The following is a 21,189-nucleotide window of genomic DNA, read 5'->3' as shown; positions in this document are numbered from 1 at the left end:
AGCACTAAATGCCCACAAGAGAAAGCAGGAAAGATCTAAAATTGACACCCTAACATCACAATTAAAAGAACTACAGAAGCAAGAGCAAACACATTCAAAAGCTAGCAGAAGGCAAGAAATAACTAAGATCAGAGCAGAACTGAAGGAGATAGAGACACAAAAAACCTCCAAAAAAATCAATGAATCCAGGAGCTGGTTTTCTGAAAAGATCAACAAAATTGATAGATCGCTAGCAAGCCTAATAAAGAAGAAAAGAGAGAAGAATCAAATAGACGCAATAAAAAATGATAAAGGGGATATCACCACCGATCACAGAAATACAAACTACCATCAGAGAATACTATAAACACCTCTACGCAAATAAACTAGAAAACCTAGAAGAAATGGACAATTTCCTGGACACTTACATTCTCCCAAGACTAAACCAGGAAGAAGTTGAATCCCTGAATAGACCAACAGCAGGCTCTGAAATTGAGGTAATAATTAATAGCCTACCAACCAAAAAAACTTCAGGACCAGACAGATTCACAGCGGAATTCTACCAGAGCTACAAGGAGGAGTTGGTATCATTTCTTCCGAAATAATTCCAATCAATAGAAAAAGAGGGAATCCTCCCTAACTCATTTTATGAGGCCAACATCATCCTGATTACCAAAGCCTGACAGAGATACAACAAAAAAAGAGAATTTTAGACCAATATCCCTGATGAACATGGATGCAAAAATCCTCAATAAAATACTGGCAAATCGAATCCAGCAGCACATCAAAAAGCTTATCCACCATGATCAAGTGGGCTTCATCCCTGGGATGCAAGGCTGGTTCAACATACTCAAATCAATAAATGTAATCCGGCATATAAACAGAACCAAAGACAAAAACCACATGATTATCTCAATAGATGCAGAAAAGGCCTGTGACAAAATTCAACAGCCCTTCATGCTAAAAACTCTCAATAAATTCGGTATTGATGGAACATATCTCAAAATACTAAGAGTTATTTATGACAAACCCACAGCCAATATCATACTGAATGGGCAAAAACTGGAAGCATTCCCTTTGAAAACTGGCACAAGACAGGGACGCCCTCTCTCACCACTCCTATTCAACATAGTGTTGGAAGTTCTGGCTAGGGCAATCAGGCAAGAGAAAGAAATAAAGGGTATTCAGTTAGGAAAAGAAGTCAAATTGTCCCTGTTTGCAGATGACATGATTGTATATTTAGAAAACCCCATTGTCTCAGCCCAAAATCTCCTTAAGCTGATAAGCAACTTCAGCAAAGTCTCAGGATACAAAATCAATGTGCAAAAATCACAATCATTCTTATATACCAGTAACAGACAGAGAACCAGATCATGAATGAACTCCCATTCACAATAGCTTCAAAGAGAATAAAATACATAGGAATCCCACTTACAAGGGATGTAAAGGACCTCTTCAAGGAGAACTACAAACCACTGCTCGTGAAATAAAAGAGGACACAAACAAATGGAAGAACATACCATGCTCATGGATAGGAAGAATCAATATCATGAAAATGGCCATACTGCCCAAGGTAATTTATAGATTCAATGCCATCCCCATTAAGCTACCAATGACTTTCTTCACAGAATTGGAAAAAACTGCTTTAAAGTTCATATGGAACCAAAAAAGACCCTGCATTGCCAAGAAAATCCTAAGCCAAAAGAACAAAGCTAGAGGCATCACACTACCTGACTTCAAACTATGCTACAAGGCTACAGTAACCAAAACAGCATGGTACTGGTACCAAAACAGAGATATAGACCAAAGGAACAGAACAGAACCCTCAGAAATAATACCACACATCTACAACCATCTGATCTTTGACAAACCTGACAAAAACAAGAAATGGGGAAAGGATTCCCTATTTAATAAATGGTGCTGGGAAAACTGGCTAGCCATAAGTAGAAAGTTGAAACTGGATCCTTTCCTTACTCCTTATACGAAAATTAATTCAAGATGGATTAGAGACTTAAATGTTAGACCTAAAACCATAAAAACCCATTAGAAAACCTAGGTAATACCATTCAGGACATAGGCATGGGGAAGGACTTCATGTCTAAAACACCAAAAGCAATGGCAACAAAAGTCAAAATTGACCAATGGGATCTAATTAAACTAAAGGGCTTCTGCACAGCAAAAGAAACTACCATCAGAGTGAACAGGCAACCTACAGAATGGGAGAAAATTTTTGCAATCTACTCATCTGACAAAGGGCTAATATCTAGAACTGAATCAAATTAACAAGAAAAAAACAACCCCATCAAAAAGCAGGCAAAGGATATGAACAGACTCTTCTCAAAAGAAGACATTCATACAGCCAACAGACACATGAAAAAATGCTCATCATCACTCGCCACCAGAGAAATGCAAATCAAAACCACAATGAGATACCATCTCACACCAGTTAGAATGGCAATCATTAAAAAATCAGGAAACAATAGGTGCTGGAGAGGATGTGGAGAAATAGGAACACTTTTACACTGTTGGTGGGACTGTAAACTAGTTCAACCATTGTGGAAAACAGTGTGACGATTCCTCAAGGATCTAGAACTAGAAATACCATTTGACCCAGCCATCCCATTACCGGGTATATACCCAAAGGATTATAAGTCATGCTGCTATAAAGACACATGCACACGTATGTTTATTGCAGCACTATTCACAATAGCAAAGACTTGGAATCAACCCAAATGTCCATCAGTGACAGACTGGATTAAGAAGATGTGGCACATATACACCATGGAAGACTAGGCAGCCAGCCATAAAAAAGGATGAGTTCGCGTCCTTTGTAGGAACATGGATGCAGCTAGAAACCATCATTCTCAGCAAACTATCCCAAGAACAGAACACCCAATACTGCGTGTTCTTACTCATAGGTGGGAACTGAACAATGAGATCACCTGGACACAGGAAGGGGACCATCACACACCGGGGGCTATTGTGGGGAAGGGCGAGGAGGGAAGGATAGTATTAGGAGATATACCTAATGTAAATGACGAGTTAATGGGTACAGCACACTAACATGGCACGTGTATACATATGTAACAAACCTGCACATTGTGCACATGTACCCTAGAACTTAAAGTATAATAAAAAAAAAAAGATACAAAAAAATTAGTCATGCGACATCACTATTTACATACTTAAAAACTATAATTGTAGAGGCAGTGTAGAAACAGACTATAGGAGGAGAGGAACTATACTTAGGGAGGTTTTTATACTTCAGGTAAACTGGTGATAAAAGCCGAACTATGTATGGGGAAATAAGTGGAAAGAGTTGAACCTAAGAAGCATTTCAGACACACAATTATAAAGGCTTGGTGAGAAAGACAAATGGAAACAAGAATTTTTCAGATTTTTAGCTTGGTCATATAGATGGGTAATGCCACAGGCACAGAGAGAAAATATAGAAAGAAGACTGCTTTTTGGCTGACCAAATCGGAAAATATAAGCTCAATTTTTGGTCATGTTAAAGTTTAAAATGCATAAGGGAGGTTAGATTGTTAGAATATGCATCCAAACTTCAAGAGAAGTCAGAGCTGAAAATTTGGGACATACCATTCAAGAGACATAGGGATGGATTTGATCAACAGGGTGAATGTAGAAAGTGGGAAGGAAAGGGCAAGAAAAGAATCCTGGAAAACAACAACATTCAGAGACATGTAGTTGAAAAGAAATAGTGAAAAAGACTGAGTGCTAAGGGTGGGAAAAATGGTTATCAGAGAGCTAAGGAAAAAGTTTTCATGAAGGAAGGAAATCAACGGACTCAATGCTGAAGAAAATTCAATAGGATAAAGATTATAGTCACCGGATTTTGGTATCTAGAAGACACTGATAGTTTAAACCGCAGTAGGCTGAAAATGATTGGGAGTTGAAATGGAGTCAGTCAGGTTGGCCCGCACTACTCTTTTTCTTTTTTTTTTGAGACAGAGTCTCGCTCTGTCAGCCAGGCTGGAGTGCAGTGGCGTGATCTCGGTTCACTGCGACCTCCGCCTCCCAGGTTCAAGTGATTCTCCTGCCTCAGCCTCCTGGGTAGCTGGGACTATAGGTGTCTGCTACCATGCCCGGCTAATTTTTTTTGTATTGTTAGTAGAGACGGGGTTTTCCAGGTTAGCCAGAATGGTCTCCATCTCCTGACCTCATGATACACCTGCCTCCACCTCCCAAAGTGCACACTACCCTTTTTAAGAAGTTTGATGATGAAAAGATAAGACAATGTAGGAAAATAGGTGGATGTAAATTCATTTTATCTTTTTCAAAGAATGGGGCACACTTAAATGTTACTAGGCTAAAGGGAATTAGTTGTTAAAAAAAGAAAGGAAAGAAAGACAAGACACTGGAAATACAATGCAGAGAGGATAACAGATGGGGCAAGGTTCTTAGGGAGGTAAGAAGGGATGGGATCAAGGGCACAGGTGGAAAGGTTACATTTTAATTTTTATTACACAGGAATTGAAGGCGTGACATACACAAATCCAGTTCACAACAAACTTTCACTATGAGTTGCTGTTACAAAAATAACACACAGCTGGGAAGATCAAAGGTTCCTCTACATCCAAGCCCAATTCCCTGCTAATTTTAATACTGCAATCACTGGCAATGATAAAGGTACTTCAGCTATCACCTACCTGAAAGAAGGTCTCAATGCCAAGAATCCTTGTAATTCAAACTCCTCTGGAAGTGGTGTCGCTAAAGGGTCAAAATCAAAATTTGCAAACATTTTAATTAAAATGTTGTTTGGTAGAATACTGTTCCCTAAAACTTGTTTTTAAATTAACATGCAGAAAGAAATTATAATGCTTATAGTTCTCTGCTCTTCTTTATAGTAATCCTGATGAAAATAACTCACCTATCAAAACTCTGCATGTTATCTTTGGGACACAGACATTCCCCTAATACTCACTTAATACTCAATGCTGAGGAGAATGGCTTTTTAAAAAATCAGCAGTCTTAAAAATTCATAGTCTTGGATCCAGTAATCCCAATGTTTAGATTACCTGTCTCTTTTTACTGAAAGCACTGAATAACACTGACATCATCTGAGAGCTTGCAAGAAATGCAGAATCTTGGGCACTAACTCAAAACTACTGAATCATAAACTGTACTTTAAAAAGATTCAGGTGATTTATGTGCAAATTAATGCCTGAGGAGCATGGATTTAATAGAAAAAAAAAAGTCAGAAAGAAGCCAAGCCAGAGGTTGTTCAGTGCAGCATTATTTACAATGGGGAAAATTGTAAAGCAACAGAAAGCACGTAAATGGATTATAGCACTTTCATAGGATGGAATATTATGAAGTCAGTAAAAGTCATGTTTTCGAAATGCTTAATGACACAATAAAATGCTAACAATATAATACTAAATTTCAAAATCAGGCACAGAACTTTATTTGATATGAATCATTTCCTGTGTGTGTGTATGTGTGTGTGTACATGTAAGAAAAAGGCCCAAAGAAGATACACTATTGTGACTAGTAAAAGGTATCTCTGTATGGGAGATTTGTGTTCTGTTTGTACTAAATTTTCTATGATGAGTAAGTATTACTTTGACAGAGCAATGTTCACATTAATTGCTTTTTTTTTAATAGTAAGAATGAGGAGGAAGGAAAGACAGAAAGAATCTGAAGGTATTACACTCTCTGAACTCCTATTTGAATGATGCTAAATGAGATTAAGATGCCAGAGGAACTGGGAGAACATTATCTACTTCCACCCACTTACTGTAGAGTTCCCAGTCACTTCTGAGATACTGAATTTAAAATCAATCATTCATCACCAAAAACCTCTTACTGTAGAGTTCACAGTCACTTCTGAGATACTGAATTTAAGATCAATCATTCATCACCAAAAACCTCTTCTTCTCTGGTCTTAAGCACACCATCGATGATGGAGAACCACATCAACAACACAAGGTTAGGGTAGCTCTTACCACTAGTACTTGAGAGGTCCTCTTCATGGGGATGGAAACTATTCAGAAGAGAAATCAACCAGGGCCAAATGCTGTAAATTAAAGAAATAATTCAGACTTTATTTTTATATAAGAGAAACCAGAACACTAAGAAGCCATGAAAATGGTATCTACAGGTCCTGGACTTTATGTATTTTTCCCTTATTTCAGCATTTCAAAGGCTGTATAATTTTTAAAAATGTATTTTCAAAGATACACTAGATAGTGATAAAGATACAACAAAAGGGACAAATTTCCATGACAGAGACCTGCTACTACTGTAGATCATTTCCCATGCTCCTAATTCAACAAACAGTGAAAATAATTTGTCAGTTTTAAACATGGAAAACTGAAATAGGCTGAGAAAATTCTGAGCAAAGAAACAACATACTATGTTTTTATAGAGCTTTCACATACATTATGAGTTGCGGAATCCACTGTTCTTTAATCTATGACAGGGTATGGTTATACCACACAAATCACATTCCCTGTTCAAACCAATAACACCTCTTTTTTCATGGTACAAAAAAATCCACATTTTAACAACAGCCTGAACTCTAAACTCTGTTTCCTAATACACAAATTTTGTGAAAGCTTACACATAAAATATTAGAACATATTCTTTCCACTACTCAGAAGTAAGTTCTATATATGTATTTGTTAACTGTGTCCTTGGTTCCTGAGTCAGGTATGTTAAAGTTTCCATTATGGATATAGATTTATAAATATCACTTTACATATAAACATTTGTATCAAAATCTGTTATCTTTTTTTTTTTTTTTTTTTTTTTTTTTTTTTTTTTTTTTTTTTTTTTGAGACGGAGTCTCACGCTGTTGCCCAGGCTGGAGTGCAGTGGCGCGATCTCGGCTCACTGCAAGCTCCGCCTCCCGGGTTCCCGCCATTCTCCTGCCTCAGCCTCCTGAGTAGCTGGGACTACAGGCGCCCGCCACCGCGCCCGGCTAATTTTTTGTATTTTTAGTAGAGACGGGGTTTCACTGTGGTCTCGATCTCCTGACCTTGTGATCCGCCCGCCTCGGCCTCCCAAAGTGCTGGGATTACAGGCTTGAGCCACCGCGCCCGGCCCAAAATCTGTTATCTTTAAAACATAAGAGCAATTTATAAATCTGATGTAATATATATGACAGGGGACAAATCCAAGTAGTTTGAATGTTCATTTGCTGGGGTGAGGAATAGATGTGATGGGTGGAAGTAGCCATGTTGCTTAAAATTATTTGGTTAAAATAATTAGCTTAAAATAATTTGGTTTTGGCCTGGAAACAATTACTTTGATTTTGATTTTCCTACAGTAGACTCATGTATCTAATCACATTCTCCTTAATATGAAGCTTACCTTTGAATATATATCAACCAACTTTTATTAAAAAAAAAAAAGAAAAAAAAGAAAGAAAAAGAAAAGCATGAGGTGAAGTGCCCAGGATAGAGAAACTGGATGTAAATAATCACACTATGGAAAATTGTAAGTTAACAACTATTTGGGACAGTTGTACACTCTGAAATATGGGAATATGCTACTTTAAAAATATCAACAAATATATACCATATATAAACAAATATTGAAGAATAACAGTCTGCTACAAACCTTTGGAGATATGAGATAGCTGGAAAAAAAGGTCAGTAATCTAAAAAAGAATATTATACTGGTACAATGTTCTCATGAAACGTAAGCTCTCAAGAAAACACTGCAGAAAAAGCGCATGAGTGGATGACCTAATGATATACTGCTTTACCCTATAACTATTTTCCACAAAGGAAAATCACTATTCCATGTATTCATTAGCTTAAGAGAGTATGTTCTCAAAAAAGTACAAGGGAAAGTAAATTCTAGAAATTGAGAAGGTTCAGATATAAGAAACTGAATATTATTTGAATATATATACAATTCTAAGTTCACAAAAGTCATTGTTTTTCCATTACTTAAAAGATATAAATGAACATTATAACTTTAATGTATCAGACATATAAGGAAAATCTTCAGTTTTAAAGAGATATCCCATGCTAGTCTTTAAAATGAGTACTAACATAATTTAAGATAGAAGGAAACACCTGCAAGGGCATAATTCTAAAGATTTTGGTAAATCTGATAGGAGGAAGAGGAAACAGTAAATGACAGAAAAAAAAAATGGAGGGAAAAAGTGTTTGCCAATAAAGCTATTGCTTCTGGCTGAACATCTTTTGCCATGAAAAGAAATGGGAATATATGGAATGGGCCAAAAGGATCACTGTACAGGAACAACAAGAAAAAACAAAACACAGTGAAAGTAACAATCCCTGCTCATAAATATAAAAACTCTATAAGCAAATGGTAAAACATGCAGTTCTTCTTTCGTAACATTACTGATATAATATGTTGAATTAAACATAAGTTTGAGTTCTAGAGTATACAAGAGTAGAAAAACTGTATAGCCTAGGTAAGAAATAAAAATTTTGTGCAAGGAAGCAATGTCTGAAAATCTGTATTACTAAAACCTATGCTAACATTAAAGGAGATATATGTAGTAGGCTGTGCTATGTTCCTAAACTCTACTCATGATAATGTCAATATATCATGGAAAGAGCTTATAGCTACATGAAAGAAAAGACAATTATGAAGCAGACAGACCATAAGGCCTTTTTTTTTTTTTTTTTTTTTTTTTTGAGACAGAGTCTCACTTGGTAGTCCAGGCTGGAGTACAGTGGCGCGATCTCAGCTTACTGAAACCTCTGCTTCCTGGGTTCAAGCAATTTTCCTGTCTCAGCCTTCCGAAGTGGTGGGATTACAGGCATATGCCACAATGCCCGGCTTATACCTTGTGTATAAAAATACAAAAAAAATCTTTTGTATAAAAATACTCTTTTAGTAAAAAGTAAAAGAGATGGGGTTTCACCATGTTGGCCAGGCTGGTCTCAAACTCCTGACCTCAAGTGATCCGCCTGCCTCAGCCTCCCCAAGTGCTGGGATTACAGGCATGAGCCACAGTGCCCGGACCACAGCGTCTTAAATGTGGCTTAAAAAAGGCATTTTCTAAGTTGTGACCTTAGTCAATATACATGCTGGGCCACAAAGCAAAACTTTCAAAGAGATTCTCCTTAAATATACCATCAAAATACGTAAGGGAGAAACTACCTATTTGGTGCCAAGCGACCTTGGAAGTATTTATTTCTATAATCAAAGGTACACTGAAAGTTTTCATTTGTCATTGTAAAATCAAAGGTTCCTAAGAGCTGTCAGAATTTCTGTGAGTAGAGATGACAGAGAAAATAGTGAGAATCAAAATAACTTTCAATCTTTATGCTTCAAATAAACATTATTCAACTTGAGTGTTACTGTAAGGCAACATCAAACAGTTCATGTATAGAAAAAAATGGAAGAAATAAAAATCTCTTCCCTTCAACTCAAACAAAAAAATTAGGGAATACTGTAATAGGTAAGAAACAAACTGGTTTTACTTCAAGTTCACTTTAAAATGTGAAAAACGACTTTTCCCCAGGACAGCAACTGAGAACAAGGGAGTGCACAGGGAGTCACAAATCCTTAAGACTAAGCCTCAAACGAAGAATTCAAATAAACAAATGAAAAGCATACAAAGAGGCCTTCAGTTCAATTTCCCGAGAGTCAGCAGAAAATACAGTCTTCCATTGTTCAAATGTTGTATTTTAGAAGGCAGTTTTTACATATTTATGGATATCAAACAAACAAAGCACACAAGTTAACATGAAATTCTAAAAATACTTACTACTGTCTTTCATCCACCACTGCCTCCTGAAAGACCCTGGGTCTGAGTCTTAGCCAGTCCATGGAGACCTTGACTGCTGGAAGAGGATAGGCATTGTAGGACTCCTCCTGAGACTCATTCTGTAGAGGACACTTGCACAGGATGCCAAGAAAAGACACTTGAAGAAAAAAATGTATTCAAAAAATATAAGAAATATGAAACTGTGCCAGTTCAAATTAAAATATTATGTGCCTTCTACTATATTCTGTTTAACACTTACAGCTTCTATCTAAAAACACACTTTCTTTCCCATATTACAAATGTTATACATACAACTTGATGAGGGGGTATCAGCAGATAAAAGGATAGAACTTGGGGTTGAAAGTTATTATGAACCCCTGATTCAGTGTAAGAAATACACTATGCTTTTTTATGTCACTGTGCTTTGCTACATTGATGAAATGCCTAAGATGATGTTTTTCAAAAAAGATGGCACATGTTAAGTAATTCAATACTCACTAAAGAGGGCCAGCAACTGTGTCCAACATAGCTGCTCATCTTGGCTATAACTGTGCTGCTCAGTTTCATTGCTAAAGTCACGAAGGTGATGAAGTTGAAACAGGTTAATGACAGTGACATGAACTAACTGCTGAGAGTTGAAAGCTTTTTGGAATAGCAGCCTCTGTAAAAGAAGACAGACATACTGCATATATTATCAAGAACAGGAACCATCTTTGACACAAGAATTAAACTGGTAGTCTGCATTTAGAACCACCATGTGTAATACAATTACAGATGAGTAAATGGTTCTGCCCTCAATCCCAGTATTTTGATTGGGTCTAATTATTTCCCAAACTGACTTTTTGTCTTGAAATGAATTAATCTAGACACCACAGAGTTGTTTGAGTTGTTTGTCAAACTTTTTTCCCCTAGGAAACTATGTATTTTTAAATATGACCTGAGAAAAGTCTTGAGTGTTCGTCCATAAATTTATACATCTTAATCCTTTAGAAATTGTTTTATACAAGATGTACTCATATTAAAATATTAAACTGGGACCAATGACTAGAAAGCAACAGACTCAAAAAATAATTTTTTGAATTCCTAGTACATAAAGCATGACTTCCTAGATTTGTCATAAAATTTACTCTTTCAAAGGCTTGATACATTAAAACTTATTTTATAAACAAGGCATAGCAAGTACATATTCTGGAACACAGGGTAAATGACATACTAAAACAACATTCGGATGTATTATAGGTACTTCTACAAATTATCAACTGGTATTTTCCCCTCTTAGAGAAGTATATGCGTGATCATCAAATTTCATTTACCCTCTAATAACTCTGTTCACAGTGATCTGTTAGCCAGCATTATAAACAATCACCCAGATGCTCTCAGTTGGTGTCTCAATGGAATTACCCTTCCACTTTAATATCTGCAATTGTTTTACCTGCAGGTAAAAATACTTTTCTAACAGAAGTTCCTAGTTTCATCCTATACTTTAGCCATAGCCAGTCTTCCTCTATCCCCAGGGGAAATTTTTGCAGAAAGCAGGGATCCATCATCACTAGCATTATGGTGGAAAACAGATAATCTTTACTTATAGTTCTACCAGCAATGACAGGAGATCCTACCATGTCAGAAACTTACAGCTGTCTCTGCCCAGACTACTCTGAGATTTTTGTTTTTATTTACATAGTTAAAGAACCTGAAGTCGCCATAGTAAGCTCTATGATTCTAAGAGGGAAGTCTTTTACATTACCATTAGAGAATACAATTCCCTTCTATGTGAACTCTTTCTATCACAACTGTCAGTCTTCTTGCAATCTGCCATTTCATTGTATATGTCTAGAATGGTTAGCCCTTTTCCAAAGACATCAAGCATTAATCTCTCCTCAAAATTTCCTGAAATCTTGTCTCTTCTCTAGAATTTTCCCACAAACTTTCTCCTTCAATTTCTACAACTAGCCTTCTAAATAAGCTGGCGTTTATTCAAATAATACCGGCATAGAATGAGAATATGTAGTTGTATTTCTCAAAAAGCAGTTTCTTATACGCCTAATATGGTAATGTATTTCCTGTATCTATAAATCCACTGGCATTAATTTTAGAAGGCAATATCCTACTGAAGAGGGTCACAGCCCATTAAAGAATTTTCTAGTATATGCGCAGAAGTATTAATGAATATGAATACACCCTAGTACTAACAAATGATAATGTAAGTTCATGAAGGTCCAGACTTTGTCATGTTTTCCCCCATATCTCTAAAAGCCTAGAAAAGTGCATGGTACATAGCAGGTACTCAATAAACACTTAGTGAATGAACAACCTATCCATTCAGAAATAAGGTTGAAGTTATTCAGTTGTAATTTCCTAAAATTTAGATTGTATTGTAGAGTCTTTCAAGGAGGATTTTTGCTACTCAAACTTTCAACTACAGTTGAGAAATATACTGAACTAAATACCATTAACAAACAGCCTACATTTAACTTACAGAAAATGTATTACATCTCAATTCCTAGATCCCAGGCCTTAAATCCCTTAGTGGACCTCAACTTGGTAAACATTTCTGCTTAGTAGCTAAAGGTTGTTAGAAACACTGAAGCATACATGTTGATGACACTAATTATCTACATATGCTTCAGAAATACTTCGGAAATTTTACTCCACTATGTTAAAATTTCACTCCAGCAATGTTCTAGTTCAACACTGGGTAAGCTTTCAAATAGATCTGCCTCATACTATGTTTAACTTTAGAGTGCTGGAATGATACTTCAAAGTATATTTTAGCAACTGCCCACCCACACTCACCAGAACTTCACATACAGAAAAATATATGCAAAGAGAGTGTTAGTGTTTGAGGCTGAACCAAATGCAAAACTTACTAGGTTTCTAGACTAGAATAACTTACTTAGTGAAGATCTCATTAAGGTAGGGACCACCCACCACCACCAATTTAGAGAGTATTTCACAAAACCAGAGCTGAAAGCAATCTCAAGAAGTTTTCTAGTCCAATCCCCTATTTAGTAGGGCTGCACTTAAATAATCCAAGAAAGATGGCTGTCAATCTGACTCTTAAGCTCTCCAAAATGGGAAATCCACAACATCCCACGGTCAGCCCCCGATACATTTCAACTTAAAATTTAAGATTTTAGTTTTGACCTCAGGAAAGATACAGATATGTTCTTTTCAAATAATCCTTCACATGTCTGAATTCTTACTATGAAAACTATTTAGACTTGTTTGTTCTTTTCCAGGTTGAACAGCCTAGGACATGACAAAGTTAGCTGTTCTTTTCACACACCCAATCCTATAAATCGTATGTCACAGGCTAAGTATATTTTAAAACAAAACAAACTATTGCTATTCATAATTATCTATTATAATATCTTGCACATAGTCAACCAAAAAATGACTACCTGTAAAAACTACTTTGTATTGACTCTTTTTGGCTAAGTTACACCTTAACTGTCCAAGTTCTACAATCTCTTAAAATGTCTGACTTTTAGAGAACTTACAGAAATACTATGAAGCAGTTACACACAATTACCCAAGTATATAGATACCTAGAAATAACCAAGAAATATAAAATGTTGTTTGAAATTGTCATTTACTGTTTAATCCAGTGCCTAAAACAGTGACTGATGAATAGTCAAATATTTATTGAATGAACTGAAAAAAAAGTTAATACTTTCAACTTTCTCCTTATTTTATGCATTATACTACATTTAAACTGCTAATATCTTAACATACTAATAAAAGATCATTTATACATACATAAATAGAATGAAAGTTAACATTCTCTCTTCAAATTAGTAAACTATATCTCTGTTAAATGAAACTCTCATTCCTTTCATTCAAACTACCACAATCCTGATGAAGGCAAGCACAGTAAAAATAATGAACTTGGTTTGGAGAAGGCCAATATCTATAAAGTAGGTAACATAATCATATGTAAGAATACACAAACCATCAAAAGTAGGAGTAGTTTCAAAACTGAGGAGTTATTTACTTTTTTCCACTTTGATAATTTTTGTCAAACGGCAGCTACTCAAGTGAAAACACTGCTATGTTATATTTGTTTATACAGACTGTACCTCAGTTTAAATTGAAGGGATGATAAATGCAAAGATTTCACATACTTCAAATATAATTTTTACCAAGAGTTCACACAGTTAAGTAACTACAAAAAGTGGGAGTCAGTTTCCTCCAAATCTTATGCTTCCTGATTTAGACAAGACAAAAATTCTCTATTTCTGAAACCTAACCTTAAACTGTTCTTCCAATTTTTCTCGAAGAGGGCTCAACTTTTCCAAGCTCTTACTCAGGTACACATGACCGTGGAATTTAATAAAGGCCTTGATGAAGTCAGAAACACCCCACTTGGTTTTCACCTCATCTCGGCTGAAATGAAAGAAAAAAATTCCATGAATCTTAAGCAGCAAAATGGCTACAACTCCTTAAGGAGGCACTGGCTTGCTAAAACAAGTTATTACTTGACACACAAAAGAGAATTCTGTATTTGACTGATTTTTCAACTGCAACACACTCAAGATGAGTCAGTATTAACAGCCTGTGTACTCTTTTACTGGGACTGAATCAGATATTGATTGGATGAAATTCAGTAACTATACACAAATTATGACAAATCTATGTTTAGAAATAAGAGAAGAATAGGCCGTTATTTTCTGTAAACCAAATTATGAAGAATTAAGGCTCCAGGTTACAAAGTCCTCTTGGAAAAAAAAAAAATCAACCCTACCTTTCCAGTGCTTTAGAAAGTGCTTTTTGCAGATTAGTGGAGGCAGCTGGGAAAGGGAACTTCACAGCAATGCTTCTGCAGTAGTAGAAAATTGTGGTCAGATGGTCTCCTTTGGAAGAAGCTAAGATAGCCAACTGATTATAAGGCTGACCTACAGGAGAAAGTTAAGATTCTGGAGTAACCCCAAGGGTGACAAAGTCTTGCTGTAAGAATACAAATGATCAGTGTTTAAATACTCAAATAAACAATGGGGAGTATTTTTATAAGGTAAATATGACTGCCTCATTGCAAACCAGCATAAGGTATAACAGCACACTTCAGCAATGGTACACACTATCATATACAGGTTAAACAGTCACTATTAGGGTAGAGAGCGGCTTCAGAAAGGGCTAGATTGTAAATAATTTCAGCTTTGTAGGCCAAAGGGTCTCTATCACAACCACTTAACTCTGCCACTGTAGTGTGAAAGCAGCCATAGACAAATATGAAACAAGTAGTGTGGTCAGACCGCCATCCCTGCTTTAGACTCTTTCTAGAATCTAAAGGAATTTCAATGTCTTAGTAAGAATGATTTAAATCATTAAATATCTGCTGCAATTTATTTAACTCAAGAACTACTGCTAATGTCTAGTTTGGGGCCATTAAAAGATTACCTTTTAGTATTGTAATAGATTGTTTTTCTGTGGGGGGAAATGGTGGTATCTAAAGAAATAATTGTTCTATAAGCAATTAAGGAAGCCAGAGTTGTAGAAACAATATCAGATCACATTAAGAGATTCTATCTATATTGCTTTACTGACAATAAAAGTCATCTTACTTGTAAAAAAAAAATTCATTTTAGTTTACATGGAATGCACAGTTAAATGGAAAACATGACAATAACAAAACTCAACATTTATTGCTTTCATAAAACTTCAAAGGTGAGCCCCGAGTTATCTGCCACATTGTTATACAGAACCAAGTGTCACGGTTAATCTCAGGTTGACAGGCCCACTCACCATTGGAGGGGACAAGCTGAGCTGCATGCCTATAGTAGGACTCTGCCTGGCTGGTCTGGTTTCTGTATCGAGCTAAGAAGAAGAAGAAAATTCATTTTAAAAAACCCAAAAAACAAATAGTAGGGTAGTATTTCCAAAACAGCCATAGTTGTAAGTTCCAAAGATAATAAAGACATTACAGTTAATTTAAAATTAAAGACAGAAAACACTTTAAAACAAATTAACTATAGGATTATGTGTGAAGTGTCCATCAGCCTTCCTTATTTGGGACATTCAGCATGTAACCAATTTTAAAGCTTACCTAGACCCCATTTTCAGGTCCTCCAGTGTCATGCATCACCAGCTCCCACTATGGACTATGCTGGTGACCTGGAGCCGGCCCACAAGAAGGGGTGAGTTATATGGCACTTAAAAACAAAACAAAACAAAATACACTATACAATATGATCGGAAAATTATGTATTTTTCAGTATTATATAAAGTGATTTTGAAAAATGCCTCATTCCTATCGCAATATTAAGTATGTGTGTGCAAAGAATATATTTAAAGCGAAACAACCTAAACACAGTATCAATGAATCTCCCTGCCAAATTCTTTGCTTACTCTGATGTGACCTCCTCATGGAACCACTGATTTATAATATTAAGAAATCTAAAATTTCAAACTTAAAAGCCGTAATGTTCTCCATTCTTTGTTATTTGAGGACAAGCAAAACATAATCCTATAGTTAATTTGTTTTACAACCTTTCTAGATCACCTTAAAGGAATGAACAAGAGTAAGTAAGTTACATAATATTCTCAGATAAAATACATATAATAGAAACACAAATTAAACTTTAGAAAGGAAGCAAAATTAAAAATCAACTTTTAGTCCACTGGTAAGAAAGAAAGAAGGCAATTTCGCTTCAGAAGGAGTAATTTATAAAACTCATTTATTCCAAAAGAGTACATTTAATTTAGAAAGTATTATGGGACCACTTCTAAAAATTAAGCTTTGATTACATTTTTGCTGTTTATTATTTGCCTACATAAATTACACAAAGTCGGAATAAAATTTAAATCTTAATATGAAAGTTACTTTCTTCAAGATGCTCTGCCAATCACAAAAACATTGAGAAATTTTAAGTTCCTTAGAATACATTTTATAGTTTCTTCTTATGACAATCTAAATTGTGTGTGTATGCTCAGTTTAAAGGAAAAAGAGTTTCTTTCTATGACTATTCCAAAGAAAAGGACGAATGTATTATCAATTCCTTCACAGCAAAGGCTCACCAATGTCTCCAAGGTGGACGAGGCAGTGCTGGCAGATATAGGAACAGGAGCTAGACTGTGGCTTCACTATGGCGCTGGTATGCGTCTGTTTATTGCTGATAATTCCCAACTGGGAAGACTTCACACGGCATGGTAAATCTACATTAAATACTGTACACAGTTCTTGTAATAACTGAAAGAAAAACAAACAAAATTTAGTAGTAAGTCACAAGTGCTCTAAAAGCAAAGTTTATAAACTGTAAGATGTGTACCTAGTACCACATACTGCTGAAATATGAAAAAAAACTGCATGAAAATTATACGGTAATCATTCAGACCCGGCACGGTGGCTCACGCCTGTAATCCCAGCACTTTGGGAGGTCAAGGCAGGTGGATCACTTGAGGTCAGGAGTTTGAGACCAACCTGGCCAACATGGTGAAACCCCGTCTGTACTAAAAATACAAAACAAAATCAGCTGAGTGTGGTGGTGAGCACCTGTAGTCTCAGCTAAAGGGGAGGCTGAGGCACAAGAATAGCTTGAACCCAGGAGGTAGAGGTTGCAGTGAGCCGAGATTATGCCACTGCACTCCAGCCTGGGCGACACAGGGAGACTCTGTCTTAAAAAAAAAAAAAAAAATTATATGGTAATCTTTCACAGGATAACTAGTATCATTCATTATAAATCATACCTTTTGAATTCTCAAGTATTACAGCAATCTAGGATGTGCATAGAGCAGCATCTTAAAAAAAGATTATTTAACTGGATAGGATTTTCAGACACATTCAGCAAGCAAGGAAAACTACTATTCTCAGAAACGCAAAAATTATTAAATATTGGGTTACAAATATGACTTAAATGCAAGCCAAGGTATTTGTCAGACTTTAGGTATTTCTTGCAATTCATTTTCTTAAGCTATATGCCAATTCACGTCTTTGCATATACAACAAATCTCACGGTAGTGTAGATCTTTACTGTATTATCCATTCCTACCTACTCTCTTCTCGTTCTTAAAGTATGAGGGGTTCTTCTTCCTAGTCAGAGCTAATTCTTCTGCCTGTGTGTGCCTATCACTACATTCTTTCCTAGCTCCTGTCGGTCTCCCATCTCTCCATTCTTTCATCTACTTTCAACTTCTCATGCTTCTTTCCTATGGCCTACACACACTAAATGTCTGCCACAGAAAAAAACAAGAACAAAAACCAAAACAGAGCTAAAACACTCTCCTCTTAACTTTATAGCAACCTTCTAATGTCTCTTCCTCTTCTCAACCAAATGCCTTTAAAGGAGTCCACACTTTTCATGTCCGCTTTCTCAATTTCTATTTACTCTTTCATCCATTATGATCTGGCTTCCACACAACCCCTCTCCCTCCTCTCACCCAACCATCCATTACCACTCTACTGAAACTACTATCAGACAATTGATTACCTAATAGCCAAATACAATGGATATTTTTCAGACATCATCTTATCGGACCTCTTTGCTGCACTTAAAACATCTGATCTTATGGTGGATTACTGAGCTGTTCTAGCTCTCTGTATCTTTCCAATCACTCCTTTCCAGTTTCCTTCATTGAAAGGCTTTTCTCCTCTCACTTTGCTTGCCAAGGGTTTATTTCTTGGCCTGCACACAGTTCTTCACACTGTGAAGAATATTTACTTCACAGTAATTCAAATATTTACTTACAAATATAGTCATTCAAATATCATTATATTCATCCAAGTATGTGCTAGTGTATCAGACCCCCCCCACCAGTAAACAAGAAAGATACAAAGATAAATAAGAAAACATGTTTCCTTAAAGAGCTTGTAGCTAAATTGGCAAGTCAGGTACAAAAAGAGAAGAGGGGAGCGAGGGAAAGGAGAAAGGAGAGAAGGAGAGACAACGTGATACACAACATAACGAACATAATATTCCACATTTATAACATATTTCCCTAGGTTATCTGATAAATTTGTCTCACTTTATCCTTGTGATAAACTAGTAGCAACACAGTACACATAGGTATAAAGCTCAATTTTTTTTCAGATGAGGATGTGAAAGCAGAAATAATCAAGCGACTGGACAAAGGTTACAGAATTAGAAACATTTTGATTCTATCACCACTCCTTCTAGCATGTGCAGAATTCAAAATACAAAATAAGACACCCTAAAGGGCTCAACTCAGAATGATTTGAATCATGCCACCTTTTTACTAAGATAAAAATCACCTCCATAACTAAATATAAATTTTGTGCACCCTTTCTCACTGGGCATGGAAATTATTTACTCCATACTTGCACATTTGTAATGGGCAAGAAATTCACTAACATAAAATTGGGTAAACAAGGCCAGGCATAGTAGCTCATGCCTGTAATCCGAGCACTTTGGGACGCCAAGGCAGAAGGATCACTTGAGGTCAGAAGTTCAAGACCAGCCTGGGCAGCAAAGCAAGACTCTGTCTCTACAAAATAAATAAATGAATGAATATAAAAATGAAAATAAAGTGAAATAAAAAATTAGCCAGGTGTGGTGGCATGCAGTGCTATAGTCCCAGTACTTTGGAAGGTTGAGGCGGGAGGATCACTTAAACCCAGAAGTTCCAGACCGCAGTGAGCTACGATATACACCACACTCCAGCCTGGGTGACAGAGAGAGACCCCGTCTTAAAAAATACATAAAATAAAATGAAAAAATAAAAAAATAGGGTAAATAAGTTAATGTCCTGAATGGGATGGGTTAAGAAATAGAAAAAGCACAAGGTACAGGGTAGGAACTATATATATATATATATCTATATATATATACACATACACACACACATATATATTGTGAAAAAAACAAAAAAACAAAAGTGGATAACTAAGAAACATGAGAGGGTTAAAGAACTGACTTCAACAGATAATCAGAAAACAGACTGGAAAACTAGGCAAGGCTGCACATCTAGCAAAAACAAAAAAGAAAGATCACAAAAAATAAATAAAATTATAGTTGGAACATCATGTAGAATGTCTTGCAATAAAATTTCTGCCTGAGTCCAAGAGTTTAAGTGGTGATATAAGACAGAAAAGCTCCTACTGGCTCAAAGATTCTGGGAAAGAGAGCTCTAGTTGGTTTAGAGGCAGCAACACGATGGAACTAAAGAAGAGAAAAAGATGTTTCATAAGTTGAACAAAACAATGTCCTACCTTCATATAGGTTGATCCTGATGTACATTACTTTGTAGTAGTTTCCGCAGTCTGATAACAACTTAGTTACTTCATTGTACAGAAGTATTGACTGGGAGATATTCCTAAGGCTGTAGCTGAAGAATTAATGCCTCTAGTTCTTCCCAAATCATAATCATGGACCTATAAAACTGGAAAATGGGCCGGGCGCAGTGGCACTTTGGGAGGCCGAGACGGGCGGATCACGAGGTCAGGAGATCGAGACCATCCTGGCTAACACGGTGAAAACCCGTCTCTACTAAAAAATACAAAAAACTAGCTGGGCGAGGTAGCGGGCGCCTGTAGTCCCAGCTACTTGAGAGGCTGAGGCAGGAGAATGGCGTAAACCCGGCAGGCAGAGCTTGCAGTGAGCTGAGATCCGGCCACTGCGCTCCAGCCTGGGTGACAGAGCGAGACTCCGTCTCAAAAAAAAAAAAACAAAAAAACAAAACTGGAAAATGAACTTACAAGCATTTGTCAACTCTCTTTTTTACAATCAGGAAGCTAAGCACCAGAGGTAGTGACTTGTCCAAATAGTCACAATTAGCCCTAGAGCAGTACTAGAACAGCTTCTGGGTTCCTATTTATCAAGAAAGTTTTACACTATTCCGTGTCTCCTCAGCTCTTTATTCCATGCCAAGAATGAAAGATTTCTTATGAAGGTATAGAATATTACCTTTTAAACTAATACGGAAACTCAGTGATTATACTTTCTTTTTGGTTTCTATTTTCTTAGAATAAAGGCTATCGTTCTGTTCTTTGATGTTTAAAAACAACCTACAGCAGAATGGTATGTCTTTACTTTGACCAGGAATTTTGTTCTGCTTTAAGCCCCATGCTTTAAACTGGTTAACAAAATGATAGCTAAGAAGTTAAAACTAAACCAGCCTGGGTAACATAGTGAGACTCCATTCTACAAAAATAAACAAGTAGCTGGTATGCGCCTGCCGTCCTAGTATTTGGGAGCCTGAGGCGGGAGAGGATCACTTGAGCCAAGAAGTCTGAGGCTTCTGTGAGCTATGATCAAGCACTGCACTCAGCCAAAACAGTAGAGTGAGCATGTCTCTTAAAAAACAAAAAAACAAAAAAAAACCCCTAAAACCTATCTTCACAGAAAATGTTACTGTGTGTAACCAAGTACTAGTCTCTTCTCAATCCACTCCAATCAGATTTCTATCCCCAACACTTTGCTGAAGTTACATTTCATCAATACAAAGACACCATAAATTGTAAGATGAACCATTATCTTATATAATATTGAGAAAAAAACCACAAGCTATATGGTCACTTGTCATCTGTTATAAAGTTA

At 36.3% G+C, this 21,189-nt stretch overlaps 1 protein-coding gene across 40 annotated transcripts in view; it reads right to left on the bottom strand.

Moving 5' to 3' along the window:
• SMG7 (SMG7 nonsense mediated mRNA decay factor) overlaps positions 1–21,189 on the bottom strand; it is an 87,034-nt gene that overhangs the window by 17,224 nt on the left and 48,621 nt on the right. For all 40 annotated transcript variants that reach the window (XM_015446779.2, XM_065536350.1, XM_065536187.1 and 37 more), the window contains 8 exons: positions 16,715–16,886; positions 15,443–15,514; positions 14,445–14,595; positions 13,951–14,086; positions 10,199–10,361; positions 9,701–9,857; positions 5,949–6,019; positions 4,650–4,710 (listed from right to left, as the gene is read on the bottom strand). In XM_015446779.2, coding sequence (XP_015302265.2) covers positions 4,650–4,710; positions 5,949–6,019; positions 9,701–9,857; positions 10,199–10,361; positions 13,951–14,086; positions 14,445–14,595; positions 15,443–15,514; positions 16,715–16,886 — 983 coding nt within the window. The remainder of the gene's footprint in view (positions 1–4,649; positions 4,711–5,948; positions 6,020–9,700; positions 9,858–10,198; positions 10,362–13,950; positions 14,087–14,444; positions 14,596–15,442; positions 15,515–16,714; positions 16,887–21,189) is intronic.

The sequence above is a fragment of the Macaca fascicularis genome, chromosome 1, assembly GCF_037993035.2.
Source record: "Macaca fascicularis isolate 582-1 chromosome 1, T2T-MFA8v1.1".
In the NCBI taxonomy this organism is placed as follows: domain Eukaryota; kingdom Metazoa; phylum Chordata; class Mammalia; order Primates; family Cercopithecidae; genus Macaca; species Macaca fascicularis.
The sequence above is the reverse complement of the archived record's forward strand: the minus strand, read 5'-3'. Positions and strand labels throughout refer to the sequence as shown.